At 39.4% G+C, this 14,083-nt stretch overlaps 1 protein-coding gene across 4 annotated transcripts in view; it reads right to left on the bottom strand.

Moving 5' to 3' along the window:
* Window positions 1–14,083, bottom strand: part of SPATS2L (spermatogenesis associated serine rich 2 like) — an 82,916-nt gene that overhangs the window by 28,660 nt on the left and 40,173 nt on the right. For all 4 annotated transcript variants that reach the window (XM_027678212.1, XM_027678214.1, XM_027678211.1 and 1 more), the window contains exon 3: window positions 3,802–3,910. In XM_027678212.1, the coding sequence (XP_027534013.1) occupies window positions 3,802–3,910 (109 nt within the window). The remainder of the gene's footprint in view (window positions 1–3,801; window positions 3,911–14,083) is intronic.

Raw genomic sequence — 14,083 nt, 5'->3', positions numbered from 1 at the left:
GAAGACATAAGAACATAACAAATAAAGACTTAATTAGCATCCAAAACAGTAATTTTGTGGACTCCTGCATAAATTCTGCATTGCACAAATGCAGTAGACTTAGGCCTGGTAGAAAAAAAAAGTCAAAATTTATGTTGAAAAATATTCACAATTTTGTATAGTTGAAATTCTGTCTGTCAGCTGTAATGAGTTGATCAGATAAATTTACGGAACAAAGCAAGCAGAGCCTTGGTTAGACCAGTGCCAGCTGCCACGTTAGAAGAAAACTGTTCTCCTTCTGGTTAACATCATTATTTTTTTCTCCTGGACCATAATGCTGAAAATAGATGCTCATGGTAAGCATGCAGTCTGAATTGTCATCCAAATTACTAAGGCACTACCTTTTTAATCACAATCAGATCAAAGGGCTTCTGCTTGAATTTTAAGCACTGTACAAATCTAGTAAATATTCATTTATTATCCTTTTCAAATGGATTTCATATCCAGACATTCTTCTCACCCCTTTCAGTGAACTCTTGATATTAGTATTAAGAAGAATTGCTGTTTTCAGACTACCATGAGTCATCAATTTGTATTCAGCCAAAGACGTGTGAGGTTTTCAGATGTACCAAAATTATTTTTCTATCACAATAAACCAGGTCCAAGATTATCTGGTAAGACTATCACCCACAGTAGGAAATATCATGTATATTGCTAGCAGTGCTAAGCCTAATTTGTTAAAAAATGTGTATGGAATCCATCAAAGCCATGTTTTGTTTCCTAGATGACATAGCAATACAGATAGAAAGCTAAGAAAACTTCTATTTTGTGTATAACTATATACATACCTATATTCAGTGACACACATACATACTTATGTACATGTAAGTACAAACCCCTCTCCTAAAGGTTTGCTATCTTTTGACAGGCATTGTGTTTCGTTATGAAGAAATAAACCCTAACATTTGCTGCCCATTTTACTCTGTGCTGCTGAAAGTATGTGATTTCACGTGACAGCTTTGTTAACTGTTTTCACAGTATAAACCAACACCCTTCTTGAGTTGGCTGGTGGTGTCTTTGCTTTGCTTCCCTCAGCTTTCCTGTGAATACTGTGCATGGTGAGGGTTATTTTAAGGATTCTCCCAACTAACCTCCATTTCTTCCTGTTAGGAAATGCACTAACTGTCCAAGTCCCAAAGCCCTCATTTGAACCCATCATTATAACTTGTTGAACACATCTACAAAGCAGCTGATCAGATCTTCTGATTATGCTTAATTAGGCAAACACTAGCACAGCAAATAAAACATTTGAACCCTCTTTCATTTAAATCAAATTTCACATATAGAAGTAAATTCATAATAGAGACATCACCTAAATGTTACTCCAGATACAAAGCAAGATAGAAAATGATCTCAGGAAACTGAATTTGAATGTTTTTTGATTCAGCATGCAGCACCTCAGAGAGAAGCACTGAATGGAGGTGCTGAGCCTTTTCATTCAGCACGGCCACCCCCATGTTTCTCTTTGCCTCTGGCAATGATTTCTCTGCAAGCGTTATTTCAATCTTAGCAGTTTTTGCCATTCATGTGAAAAATACTCCAAGTGCTAGATTCATTCTATCCACAGTGGCAGCTGCGTGGATACATATCTTTTCTCAGGCTTGCTATTGTTTCCAGACAGTAACAAATATTGGCTGTTTTCAAATGCTCGCTCACAGACTCCTGAAGGCAAGGCACAGTAATCATGAACTGGTGAAGCTCAAAGATCTGAACTCAGGTACAACAGCTTGCTTTTCTTCACGACTTTATTGCACTCTTGCAAGGCTTGCATTTGCCCTGTTTCTTCCATACAGCAGATGACAACACATGGCTATGAAAACACTTCCTCTTTTGAGTGCTCATTGGAAACAATTCATAGGCCACAAGCAAGCAATGGCAACTTAAGACAAAGTAAATTGAAAGTAACTTAATGAACAGTCATGGAACAACCCTCCACTTATTTCCCCAGGACATACATTACAGGAAAACAAAATTATTGTTAGATGCCTCACACTTTTCCTGTGTGTGTGCACAGACAAACTCAATTCCATAGATCTATCAGAATGTCTGTGCAGCTGCCTGAATCAAAAAGAACCACATAGATCCGATAGAAGAGTTATGATGCATTTATAAATAGTCCAGTTTGCTTGCACCTGCTTTTTGCATACTGTTAAGTACTAGTGTATCGTGACGCTTTTTGGATGATACATTTTAGTAAGTTAATCCAAACCAAACCTCAAACTATTCTTAAGTAAAATACATATGAAAAAAGCAACTTGCTGAGATAGCAAAAATGCAGAATTTTTAAGAAATACAGAGCCTTTGAGACTACTGAACTTCTAGTAGTGTTTATGCAGCCCTCAGCTACAAAGATTTTGAGAAGATTTGCTCACGGTATGCCATTATTTCCACAAAGGGTTTCTCACAGACTTTGGTGAAAGTTCAAAATACTTGACATTATATATTTATCAGAAAAGTGTTATTTAAATACAAGTGACCTTTCATTAGAGATGATGCAGATTTAGAATGGCTAAAACTTCCGGTGGAGCCTTGGCTCAGCCATTATAAATGTCAAGGCTATTTGCAAAATTCAGATTGAGGTTTGAATGTCAATGTATGCATCAAGTTCAGGGGTTTAGGGGCCTGGCTATCTGCTTCAGAACTATCCCAAATTCTTATTAGTTACTGTGTCTTCAAGAGTGAATAATTTCCTAACATATTTACTTTAAAAAGCATTGACTTTCATGCAGAATAAAGGAGGTGGTCTGCAACAAGAATGGTATCAAAAATGGTAAAGTCAGGTAGAACAGACAAACAGCCATGTCAAACTCATAGCATAAAGAAGCAAAGATGCAAACAGGAGGATCAATTATAAAAAAAAAATTAACCAAGTGCCACACTCATCAGATTTCAGAAAAAATACATAATATATTTTCACAGAATACACTGAGTTGGAAGGGACCCACAAGGATCATTGAGTCCAACCCTTAGCTCCGCACAGGACTATCCCCAACAATCCCACCATGGACCTGAGAGTATCATCCAAACGCTCCTTGAACTCTGTCAGGCTTGGTGCTCTGACCACCGCCCTGAGGAGCCTGTTCCAGTGCCCAACCACCCTCTGGGGGAAGAACCTTTTTCTAATATCCAACCTAAATCTCCCCTGACTCAACTTCAGGCCATTCCCTGGGGTCCTGTCACTGGCACCACAGAGAAGAGATCAGTGCCTGCCCCTCCTCTTCCCCTCACATAGAAGTTGTAATTGCAATGAGGTCTCCCCTCAGTCTCCTCTTCTCCAGGCTGAACACACTAAGTGCCCTCAGCCGCTCCTTACACTGCTTCCCCTCAAGGCCCTTCACCATCTTTGTTACCCACCTTTGGACACTCTCTAACCAAAACTGCCACAATATTCGAGGTGAGGCCACCCCAGTGCAGAGCAGAGCAGGAAAATCCCCTTCCTTGACCAGCTGGCGATGCTGTTCCTGATGCCCCCCAGGACACAGTTGGCCCTCCTGGCTGCCAGGGCACTGCTGATTCATGTTCAGCTTGTCATTGACCAGGACCACCAGGTCCCTTTCCATGGCACTGCTTTCCAGCATCTCATTCCCCAGTCTGTACATACATCCAGAGTTGCCCCATCCCAGTGCAGAATTGGGCACTTTCCCTTGTTGAACTTCCGATGGTTGGTGATTGCCCACTATTTTGAGCCATTAGAGACAACAAATACTTTTAGCATGCAATTGAATCCCTCCTGCCTTAGTGAAAAAAGTGCACTATACTCACCATCCATGAAAGCTTGAACAGCCTTGTCTACATTGTTATCAAATTGCTGCAACACCAGGACTATCTCATTATTGCTTTTGTTCGGAACAATTGATCGGATTGCATTGATCTGGAAGGAAAAGAAAGAAGACAATAGCATATGGGTTTATCATACTCCTTTAAACAACAAGGTACCTCTGTGCCAATGCACATCCATATAAATGCCTGTTACACGTGACATGCTCAGGAGCACATAGCAATGTGTCTGTACAAAGCAATACCCATCCTGTCCTTACCTGGCCCATGCAAATAATGAAGCAACTTCTTCAGGACACCAAATCATAGAACTGGCAGCCAGTAATCCTGGAAACAAATCCTACCCTCAGCAACAGTGGGAGAACTAGCTTAATTAAGCTGACAGAATTCGGCTTTATGCTTCTTTCCTAAATGTTCTATTTGCTGCCATGGATCTTGATACATCATCTATACAAACTTAGTGAGCACACAATTACTACAACAAGGCTATTGCATGGCCTTGCTACATCAAAGTTATGATTGGTGTTTTTTGATATCTGAAAAACAGTCATTTGCATGAAAACAGTCACAGGCTAAACCAGCATCATTTTCAAAAGCTCTAGTGGCTGCTCAGTTTGCTGTTCCATATACAAGTGACCAGGAAGCTTATGTAACAAAATCCTGAACAAAGGACATAGGAAGCCAAATGCTTCCTTCAGGAAACTCTGCTGATGGATGAGGTGTTACACCCACAAGTGACTCTGGCACACCGTGCTTAAATTTCCCAGCATTTGTTAATGCTGTACTGTCAGTATCCATTGATACCAAATGAAATTAAACTCACAATGTTTTAAATAAAATATTCCTTGTGGAGTCACACTGATAATTTACTTTCTCATCCCTAAGTAATATAGCTGAAAGCAAATAGTTATATAAAAATTAATTGCTATATTATTTTAATGCTACACAAGCTTTATGAGGTCAGAGCAAAATAAAAATACTTACAATTAGCAAAATGAAAACCTATGACAGTACTCTGAAAAAGAAAAAGATAACCACTGCCAAAACCAGTCTAGTTGTTCGAAATTAGGTTTTTGAGCTTCTGTAATCAGAAACTTGTTATTGCCCTGTAAATGTTTATCTGACACGCTTCTTTGTCATCTTTCTGTGGGAATATATTCTTAAGTGTACTTTATTTACTGCATCACAATGTCATTATGCTAATTGTGAAGCAGTGGTAGTCTTTTATTGTACCGTGAAAAATAATTGTGAAAAAAATAATACGTGAAGGTAGAGCTGTTTAAGGGAACTAGGCTGGCTTATGTGGCAAGAGCATTCACACTTCCTTGCCTCAGCTGCCTAGTTAGATGCTGAAGGACAGTCTGTAGGGAGTCTCCATCAATGGAGATATCAGAAGGTGATCAAGAACACTTAAGTGCTCAGATTCATGACCAAAAAATCTTATTTTGCTGTAGTATGTTCACCCCACTCCTCAACTGCTGTATTTCTGTCCTGTATTTTAATAAAAACCATGAATCATTTCAGGCTCTGTTAATGCACAGCGACTGAGGGCTCAGATTTGTGATGCCTGCTGGCCTTCAGCACTACAAAAGGTTGATACTCAGCACACAACTTTAGTACATCTACTTAAGATGATTTACTATGCTCCTGTCCATCATCCTGTCACACCTCTCCCTGAAGCTTCACATTTGCCCACAACACATTTCAAGTAGCAAGCCCAGCCTTGGACAGCCCAAGCCAAACACATAATTTAGAGGGCAGTGGAGTTAAAGCACTTGTCTACTTCCCAAGGACCCTTTCCAAAGGCCCATCTGTCTAATGTTGCCACCCTACAGCCAAGCAAGGCTTGCCCAGCAGCCAGGTCCCCAGACAACAGCGGGCTGCTTCGGAATATCTACTCAACACAGGCTGAGTATGTTGAAGTTCAGACAGACAAGGTTGTCAAGTGGACTGCTTGAAGCAGAGACTGTCGTTGCCAGAAACTGCAGAGAAAATCCTCTGTCTGCTCAAGTCTCTCTTCAGCTGATGTGTATGCACAGGGAGGGAAGCAGTGAGTATAGCTTTCTGTTATGGACTGCAGGCATCCAAGTGAAAACTAACCCAAATCAATAGGATGTGCAGAGAAAGCCCTGGAAAAAGGAGTTAATTAACCTAGTAATTGTGGGTCCAGGCACGCTATTTACTGATAAAGCTGCAACAAGTATGAACTGAGCTGGCTCCATAATAATAGAAGTTGGCAAAGACACCAGGGTAGAACAGGCCACAAGCTGCAATCCATTTTAAGTTCAAGCTGGTACCTCCCAAACTTTTTCACCATGTGGACTATATCTTCATATTCTCACAAAAAACTCCCCTCTTCTTTCACAATCATGTGGATCATCTCTCTGCCTACTCAAAATTGCATAATCTTCTTGTGGTAACTGCTTACAGGAAAAACAGTAAAAGGAAATATCTAGTGTATTCTAACCAACTTTAAATAAAAGCATGGGGATTTCATATGGCTTCTAGGTCCTTCTTTGCTATGAAAGGTCTGGAAACCTCAAGAAGCATCTGGAAACAACCAAGAGAGGCTAAGACCACAGGATGGATCAGGCAACTCGCCACACAGTGCAGTTTGGAAACATCTCAAAGACATTAAGAAGAACATCTGTGGGGTGGAGAACACTGACACACAAGAACTCTACTAGGCAGACTATGTTTTACACTACAGAATCTACTACTGAAGACTTTCTGTTTGCACTGTGTGGTCTTTGTTAAAAATTTTTTCATTAATAGAAAAATCAGACTTAAAAGCTAATCTGTGCTTCATCCAACTAGTACTATAATTAAATACAAAAAGGTTATGGAAACATTCTAGTTATGGAGATAACCCAAAAAAAGCAAGATGATGATCTTAGGGAGAATACTCACCAGTACACAGAAAAGAAATTAGGTGCATGACCAACACCGTGGACAAAGTCCTGTTTTAGCTGGACTATAAAAAATTTGATTTAGGGAATATCAATGTACTGCAGAGTTCAACAGTTCCTCTGCTGACACCTAACAATATTCTTTGTTGACTGTTGTGTGAAATAAACATCTGTTTATCTTTCTACTTAAAATATAAAAAAATTTGAGATGCTTCCTGAAAAAATTCCTCAGGAAAAGAACATCAGATTGCAGGAAAGCATCCAGGACCTAGGAATTTCCAAATCAGGAGTTGCTTACACTTTTTTAATTTGCTCCCCTCCTGTATGTATGCTATGATACCCACGATACTTACAAGTTGTTAGCGTTTCTCCTTTCCAGATTTGTGCAGTGACTTATGTGGGTAAGACAGACAAAAACTAAAATATGCAACAATCAGTAGGATACATCAATATTAAGGGGAAAAAAAATATATGTATATATATCAGTTCAGAAACAACGAAAGCTGATATAAGCCCAGAATTCCAACAGAGCAGAAATCCCAAAAGGTTTTGTTCTGAAACAAAGTATTTTGTCTTGTAAATTCTTCGGAACAAGATGGCATATTGCTACCATACTTTTCCTGGAATTTCAAAGACAAAGATCTGCGTGCCAGACATCAAGTCTAGAACATATGCACTGTTTGACTGATGTTTTAATCCAGAATACACTGGAACTGTTGTACACAGGCAATGAAAAAGCCAGCAAATTCTGGACCTCCAGACATACAGCTACAAGTCTCAAATTGCGACCTGACAGTGTATCTGGGAGGAGGACAAGGCATGTTGAGGGAAACTAGGCCATATGACAGCCTTAGTCTAGAAATGCCAATGTCAAGGTCACCAATATTCCAACTCTCAGTCCTTTTACCTTGATTTCAAATGTATGTGTAGATTTCTATGTCTGAAACTCAGCTCTGTCCCCACATGCAAAACATGTCCCATATATTTCTGGAAAGGGACATAAAAATACAAAAGAAAAAGCCAAAGGGAAAGGTAGGAAACCTTCCAGACAGCATATGCCAAGCACAAATGCTGTAGGTCATAACAGACCTACATCACAGATTGTGATGAAGAGAGGCATATCAAAGCTCCAGGAATGCTTGACAGATACAAGATGACAAGGTGGGCTTACATTAAAGGGCTGAACGTGAGCTGGATCTAGGCAGCCCAGGTATGCTGGCTCCTCTCTGGTTCACCTGCTAGTTCAGGTGATAAACCAGCCCTTTTGCTAGCACAGCTAAACACCTCACCAACTTACAAGCCTCCAGCTGAGAGAAGTCAACCAATTCCCAATCCAGAAAACTACATAGAGCTCATTTCCATTACAGGTGTGGCAGGACGATTCCAGGCAGGAGATAACTCCTAACTTTCTCTCTCTAAAGTTACAGTCCTCAAAACATCCATCTTCTCAAGATGTAAGCAACAGATTATGGAACTAGAATAAGCTGATAATGTGTGACTTCCCATCAACAAACTCCTTTAAAAAAAATATTTAGCATCCTAAAGGATGAAAGAAATTACAAGAGCCAAAAAATCTCTTACTATGCAATGGTACTGCATTAACAACAAACAGTCTGCAAGAACAAAACTCACAGTAGTCTACTTTATTGGATTTATTTCTGTTTATGTGGGAGAAAACAGTTTTCTCCTTCTTTCTGAAACCTGATCATAGGAGAAACAGCATGATCAGACAGACTACAGGAAAGTCAACTATTTTAATGACTTTGTGAATCATCCTGGTTTTACCCAGTGTAGATTCCCAGTGAACTTCTGTCATCATCTGGATGCTAGACAGCATTCCGGGACATTAAGAGAATTCAGTAACATACCTTCAGAACCACAAATAATTAATGCTGTTAATGTCAGCATTAGTTGAGAATATGTCACTGACAACAGTTAAATTCCTGGGCTTTCCCTCCTGTAGCCTAACAGGAAAGCACGTTACTTTGTTTACTACTAAGAAAACTTTCCCAGAATTTCAGCTTACAAAAGCTACTTTAAAGCAATCACAGATCTAAAATATAAGGCTGTGATCTTGAAAACAACTGTGTGCACTCAAGAACATTAAAGGCAGAACCCAGGTCCATATCCATCTACACCCACAATCTAGGCACATACCTTGCAAGCATGTATTTAATTCCTGTGGACCTAGCTACTCTTCTGGATAGGGCTAAAGTTAGTTCAAATTTTAGAAGACATTCAGTCACTTCTCTGAGCTGAAATCTCAAGCACAGACTTAGCTTGAAATGCTTGCTCAAGTCCTGTTAATGCTTGCTGCAATGTGAGCCAGAGTGCATCTCATCAGGACCAGAATTCCACAGTCATGAGGATGTTTTTATCTGTCTCCTACACAAAATGCTGAAGACTGCCCAAAAGTGATATCAAAATTGAAGAAGATTTCAAGTCCCCTCAGATAAGCTGCTTCTACTCCACAATAAAATCCCCAAGGTCTGATCCGATATACTTGAATATTTTTCTCATGATTACTGTTAAACTATTGACAATCTCACTTGGGGCAAATTTTTTACTTGCCTGAAAATAAAAAAAAAATAAATCAGTAACAGGTTATCTCTGAGGAGCTGAGGAGCATAGCACACAAAAAAGGACACTGAATTCTATCCTCTCACGGTATCTTACCTAAAGCCCTCATAAACACCCATCTCACAAGACTTCCCTGGTAAGTCAAGTTCAAAAAGAAACAGAGCCTGCCTGAAATTTGTGACACCAGATTACCTACTCCACATACAGAACCAAGTTGATATTGCTGTGCATTCCTCTAAGTCCTTTAGGTTCTCTGTCAAGTTTCAAATGGTTCCCAGGCAACTGTAACAACATGGACTCAATCACTGCCTGTTTGCTGCTCTGCTCCATCTGCTCCCCCTTGGCATCATCTCAAAGAGGATGTTTCTGGTGAATAAGTAACATATCCGGGGTTCAGAGATTTTGTTTATATATTTCTGACATAGTGACAAATTAAACTCCTTTGCTGAAAGCTCACGGCTGTTCTGAAACTCCTGAACACAGCTGCTCTAATCCCCTTGAAGTTACTATTACAGTCACTCAGACAGAAATATTCTTACTTATGGCTGCTTAGGAAAACTAACACAGATCCACCTTCCCTTTGTACTAAACACTGAGATCAACAGATTTTCTCTAAGTTCAGAACTAAATTCATTTAGAAGTATGGTTATCAACAAACACGTCACATTTCCTACTTTATTTTTACTGTATGTCAGTAAATCTTTATGTACACATACACATCATTCAATTACATTACACCTCCAACTGAGGTTGACCCAAATCTTGCAAGAGAAGTGAGGAAGGAGGGCTGCCTGAAGAACTCTGCTGGTTTCTATAATCTAGGAATTTAGCATTAGCAGATGTCCTGGCTATGTTAAGCAGGAAAATGTATTTTAAAACCACTTAATGGCACAATTTTTTAAAAGGTTTTGAACTCCTACACAAACATATTTCATGAATACAATTCGACTTTGTTGCATTAAGAGGCTATTTCTTACATTGGAGATATTTTTCCAAAAGCTTTACTAACTAAGTTCATCCCGACACACTGAACAAATGTTGTTAACATCCCCTTTGAGCAAACTAACAGCTTTGATCAGGTCTGTGCCTCTCTTTCCACTACATGATCTGTTTATTACCCTGATACCTTCCAATCATTTATTCTCAATAAGCACAAAAAAAGTTCTACTTGCAGAAATAAACTGCTTTAGGCAATTGTCATGGATATACAAAATTGTCCCCAAATTTGTAAACTAATCAAAGAGAAGGTTAGATATTTAGTATGTTCTTTCAGGTTTCCTGAAAAGTTAAGGCTTAGTAAGAACCGTTCTCCTTGAAGGATGTCAGCAGTGTTTACAGACATGAATCTGTGATATTCTTAACCAAGTTAAGAATAACCAAGTTAATGGCTCATCAAGTGACAGAACTGCATTTTGATCAACTTTACTGGTCTTTGAACAGTCCCATCTACTTCAACACATGGGCAAGGAACAGCTGTGAAGGTCAACTTTGGAATCACAGATCGCAAACTACTGCTTTTGTAATGTATGAGTTTAAATTTACATACTACTTCCATTCCTTCCCCTGAATCCTACTCTTTCCTTGCATGCTGACTATCGGTTAGAAAAACCACAGTCACGGTGTAACGTAAACAAAACAGTGAAACCTCCAAAACCACATCTGAATAAAATTTCCTTTTTGCAGTCCTATCCATCTGCTCCTCCAGCTCTGACACTTGAAATGACAAAGGAAAAAGCAAGCCTTTCAGGAGAACTACAGCAAAACTTCACTCCTAACAGAATCTCAAGAGGACGATTTTCATCTGAATGAGTATTTTGCTAATTCCAGCTGACAGCAGATCTCACTTATTCAAACATGTTTAGACACACAATAAATTGAAAAAAAAAAAAAAAGATAGACCCAAAAGCAAATCCTGAAGTTTAAACAATTCCCAATATTTTTTGGATCATAACCAAAGTCACATGCCAGAGCTGAATGGCTGTCCTGGGGAGTGCCTGATATTCACTCTTCTCTTGTTAAACTAAGAGGGTCTAATTGTTGCAGGAGACAATACATCACTTGTATTACTCATTCCAATTGCTTCTTCTTTGGAAGCCTTGTAATTCAGAATCTCAGCACCTCTTCTGGTGATGTACTAGGTTAATGCTTGAATACCTCCATTGATTTTATGGATTTTGGATTTAAGCCAATGAGTTTGGCTCATTTTATCCTTTAATCCAGTGAACTTTTGTGCATATGATCTGAACTATGTATAACACACAAGTCTCCAAAAACCCTGATACAAAAAGTAGGTCCTTACTTACACTGTATTTTCAGGCACAGAAATGAGTATAATCAGAGGCAAGAGGGAGAGTGCCATAGTGAAGGAAGACTACAGCAAGGGTCAGGGCAAAGGGAATTATTCTGAGAGAGATCCTGATGGTAAACTTCTCCTTATACTAGTTATGCAGGCATGTAATGACCCTTGTGGCCGCTGAAATGCATAACTTATGTTATTCCAGAAAATCTGTGGGTCATATGCACAAAAATATGGTAATTGAAACAGTCCTGGCTTCCCCACAGCTGCAGGAGCCTCTGCCAACTATGGAAACTTCCATTAGCTTTCCTGACATCACAGGCCAACATTTATATAAATCTCTCAAGGGGAAAAAAAAGAAGACATAAAATGGAGTGTTTAACCTATTGACTTTATGAACTATTTCAGCTGAAATGCCAAGAATGAATTATACAAGTATCTACAGTATCATTCTCTTAAGGCTCAAATTTAGGGGTAGGGCTTTACAGAGTCTGTGTGTGAGCGTAATGCCCAAAATGTCTGCCTCGGCCTCACATCACCCTTAAAACAGTGGTAGAGGTTTTATTTTCTTGAATAACTAGAAGCGGATGATGGACAGAACACAGGGAAAGGTCACCATTGGAAAAAAACCACAAAAAAACAAACCCCCACAGAATCCCCACAAAACAAAAGAACAAACATTATGCTAAAACCTGCATGGGATCTGTACCATGTTTTCATCACAAAGAACGTCCAATTTAAGGAGAAACTTTTGTGCTACTTCTGCAGAAACTTACAACAATAAGTATTTGTTAACAGATGTACAGCTCCTTCGGCTCCATGCAAGTCACAGCAAGATCAAAGTCTTGTGCACATTATGATTTGCAAGCACTGAGGTAGAAGAAAGGGAGAAGTGGGAAGGAACTGTATTCTATTCTCCTCCTGTATTTGCATTGATGGCAATGGATTTGTGGAGCTTGGTAAAAGTATTATATTCATAAACCTTGGTTTTCTTACCCAGAAATATTGCCCCCGCAAAGGCAGACAAAGGTAAACATTAAACTTGCTGCTTCAGTGTTGTGTAGCATGACCGTCTTGCTCTGTAAGTTTTTTAAGTGAGAAAGGGAAGTGATTTTGACTCTCTAACAAAGACACTGTAACTAATTATATCTTCTTTTCAAACACACAAATTAAATCCTTACATTTTAGCAGTCTATGCGCAAATATAATCAAAGCCAACTCAGCAGGACTTCTCTGTTCAACCCTTTCCTCGTATTTCTAGTGCATCACTCAGAGTGTTCTGAAGCTACAGTCACTTTATAGTTACTCAGCCTGTTGCTGACAGGAAGAGGCACAACACTGTAAACCAAACACGAGATACCAAAGGGGAGCTCTGAGCCATGGTAATCCCATTTTAAAACAAGACAGATTTGTCCAGGTGAAATGGTACACTGAGCACAACAGCTTCTCAGCTGATGTATGTAGAGTGCATGAGGTTTATGCTCTTCAGTCACTAACCTTTTATTTACTAGGTTATTGGTCTATAATAATGGCCCATCTTCGCGAACGAAGATTTTGGGGAAAGGTCTTATTACCTTTCCAGCCTGCGCAATGGATTTTTTAGGTGAGACACAGCATGCGCTGAACTGAGCCCACCCTTTAATCCTAAGGTTCATCTGCCGGGGCCAAGCAAGCTTGGACAATGGCAGTGAGGTCCTCAGGACGTAGGTTTGTTTAGAGTGACCTTCTCATAGATGGATGGCCTCACAGGGCTAACGACCTCCATCAGGCCAGGAGACCGGGATTTGAACCCGTGGTCGCAGCAGTCAAAGTCCTGCACGCTAACCACTAGGCCACCAGGGGTCTCCTATTGGTCTATATTTTCCAGAATAAAACCCAGTGATTTTGCAATGAAACTTTAATTGCTACTAAACTAAGTTTTCACTTTGGCATAGGGATTTAGTGGCACTAAATACTGATGGAAGATATAGAAATAAAGAGTAAAGGATTTATAACAATGTATTGATCCAATTATTTTCCTGCCTTAAAATGCATGTGCTCATAAACATTTCATTTTGGAAACTCCCAGCAGATATCACACTTGGAATAGCAGAGACTTAGTGTGGGTAAAAGTCCTGTTGCAGTTCCTCATTCTTAAATTCGCAAAAGACAAACACATGATTTGTAAAATCCTGCACTTGTAAAACTGACAGATAAAAAATTTCAAGCTACGCAGTAAATATGCAGAACTTCAATTGATTTACTGAGTTGTTTTTTTAGAGTTACTGTAGTTTACCTTTGATCACTGTGGCACTAGGGGACAGGATTTAATGACATTGCTTTCTACTGCAAAATCCATCATGCTCCTCAATATTTAAACCCTGTGCTGTTATTAAGGACTAAGGAAGATATTCATCACCAAAATACAGATTCACGTTGACAAGCAAATCCTCAAGCACAATGGGCGATCGAGATGTTAAAAACAAATATGAGGTAAAACTAC

Source organism: Neopelma chrysocephalum, unplaced genomic scaffold (genome assembly GCF_003984885.1).
Source record: "Neopelma chrysocephalum unplaced genomic scaffold, ASM398488v2 Primary Assembly neopelma1_44, whole genome shotgun sequence".
Taxonomy (NCBI): domain Eukaryota; kingdom Metazoa; phylum Chordata; class Aves; order Passeriformes; family Pipridae; genus Neopelma; species Neopelma chrysocephalum.
The sequence above is the reverse complement of the archived record's forward strand: the minus strand, read 5'-3'. Positions and strand labels throughout refer to the sequence as shown.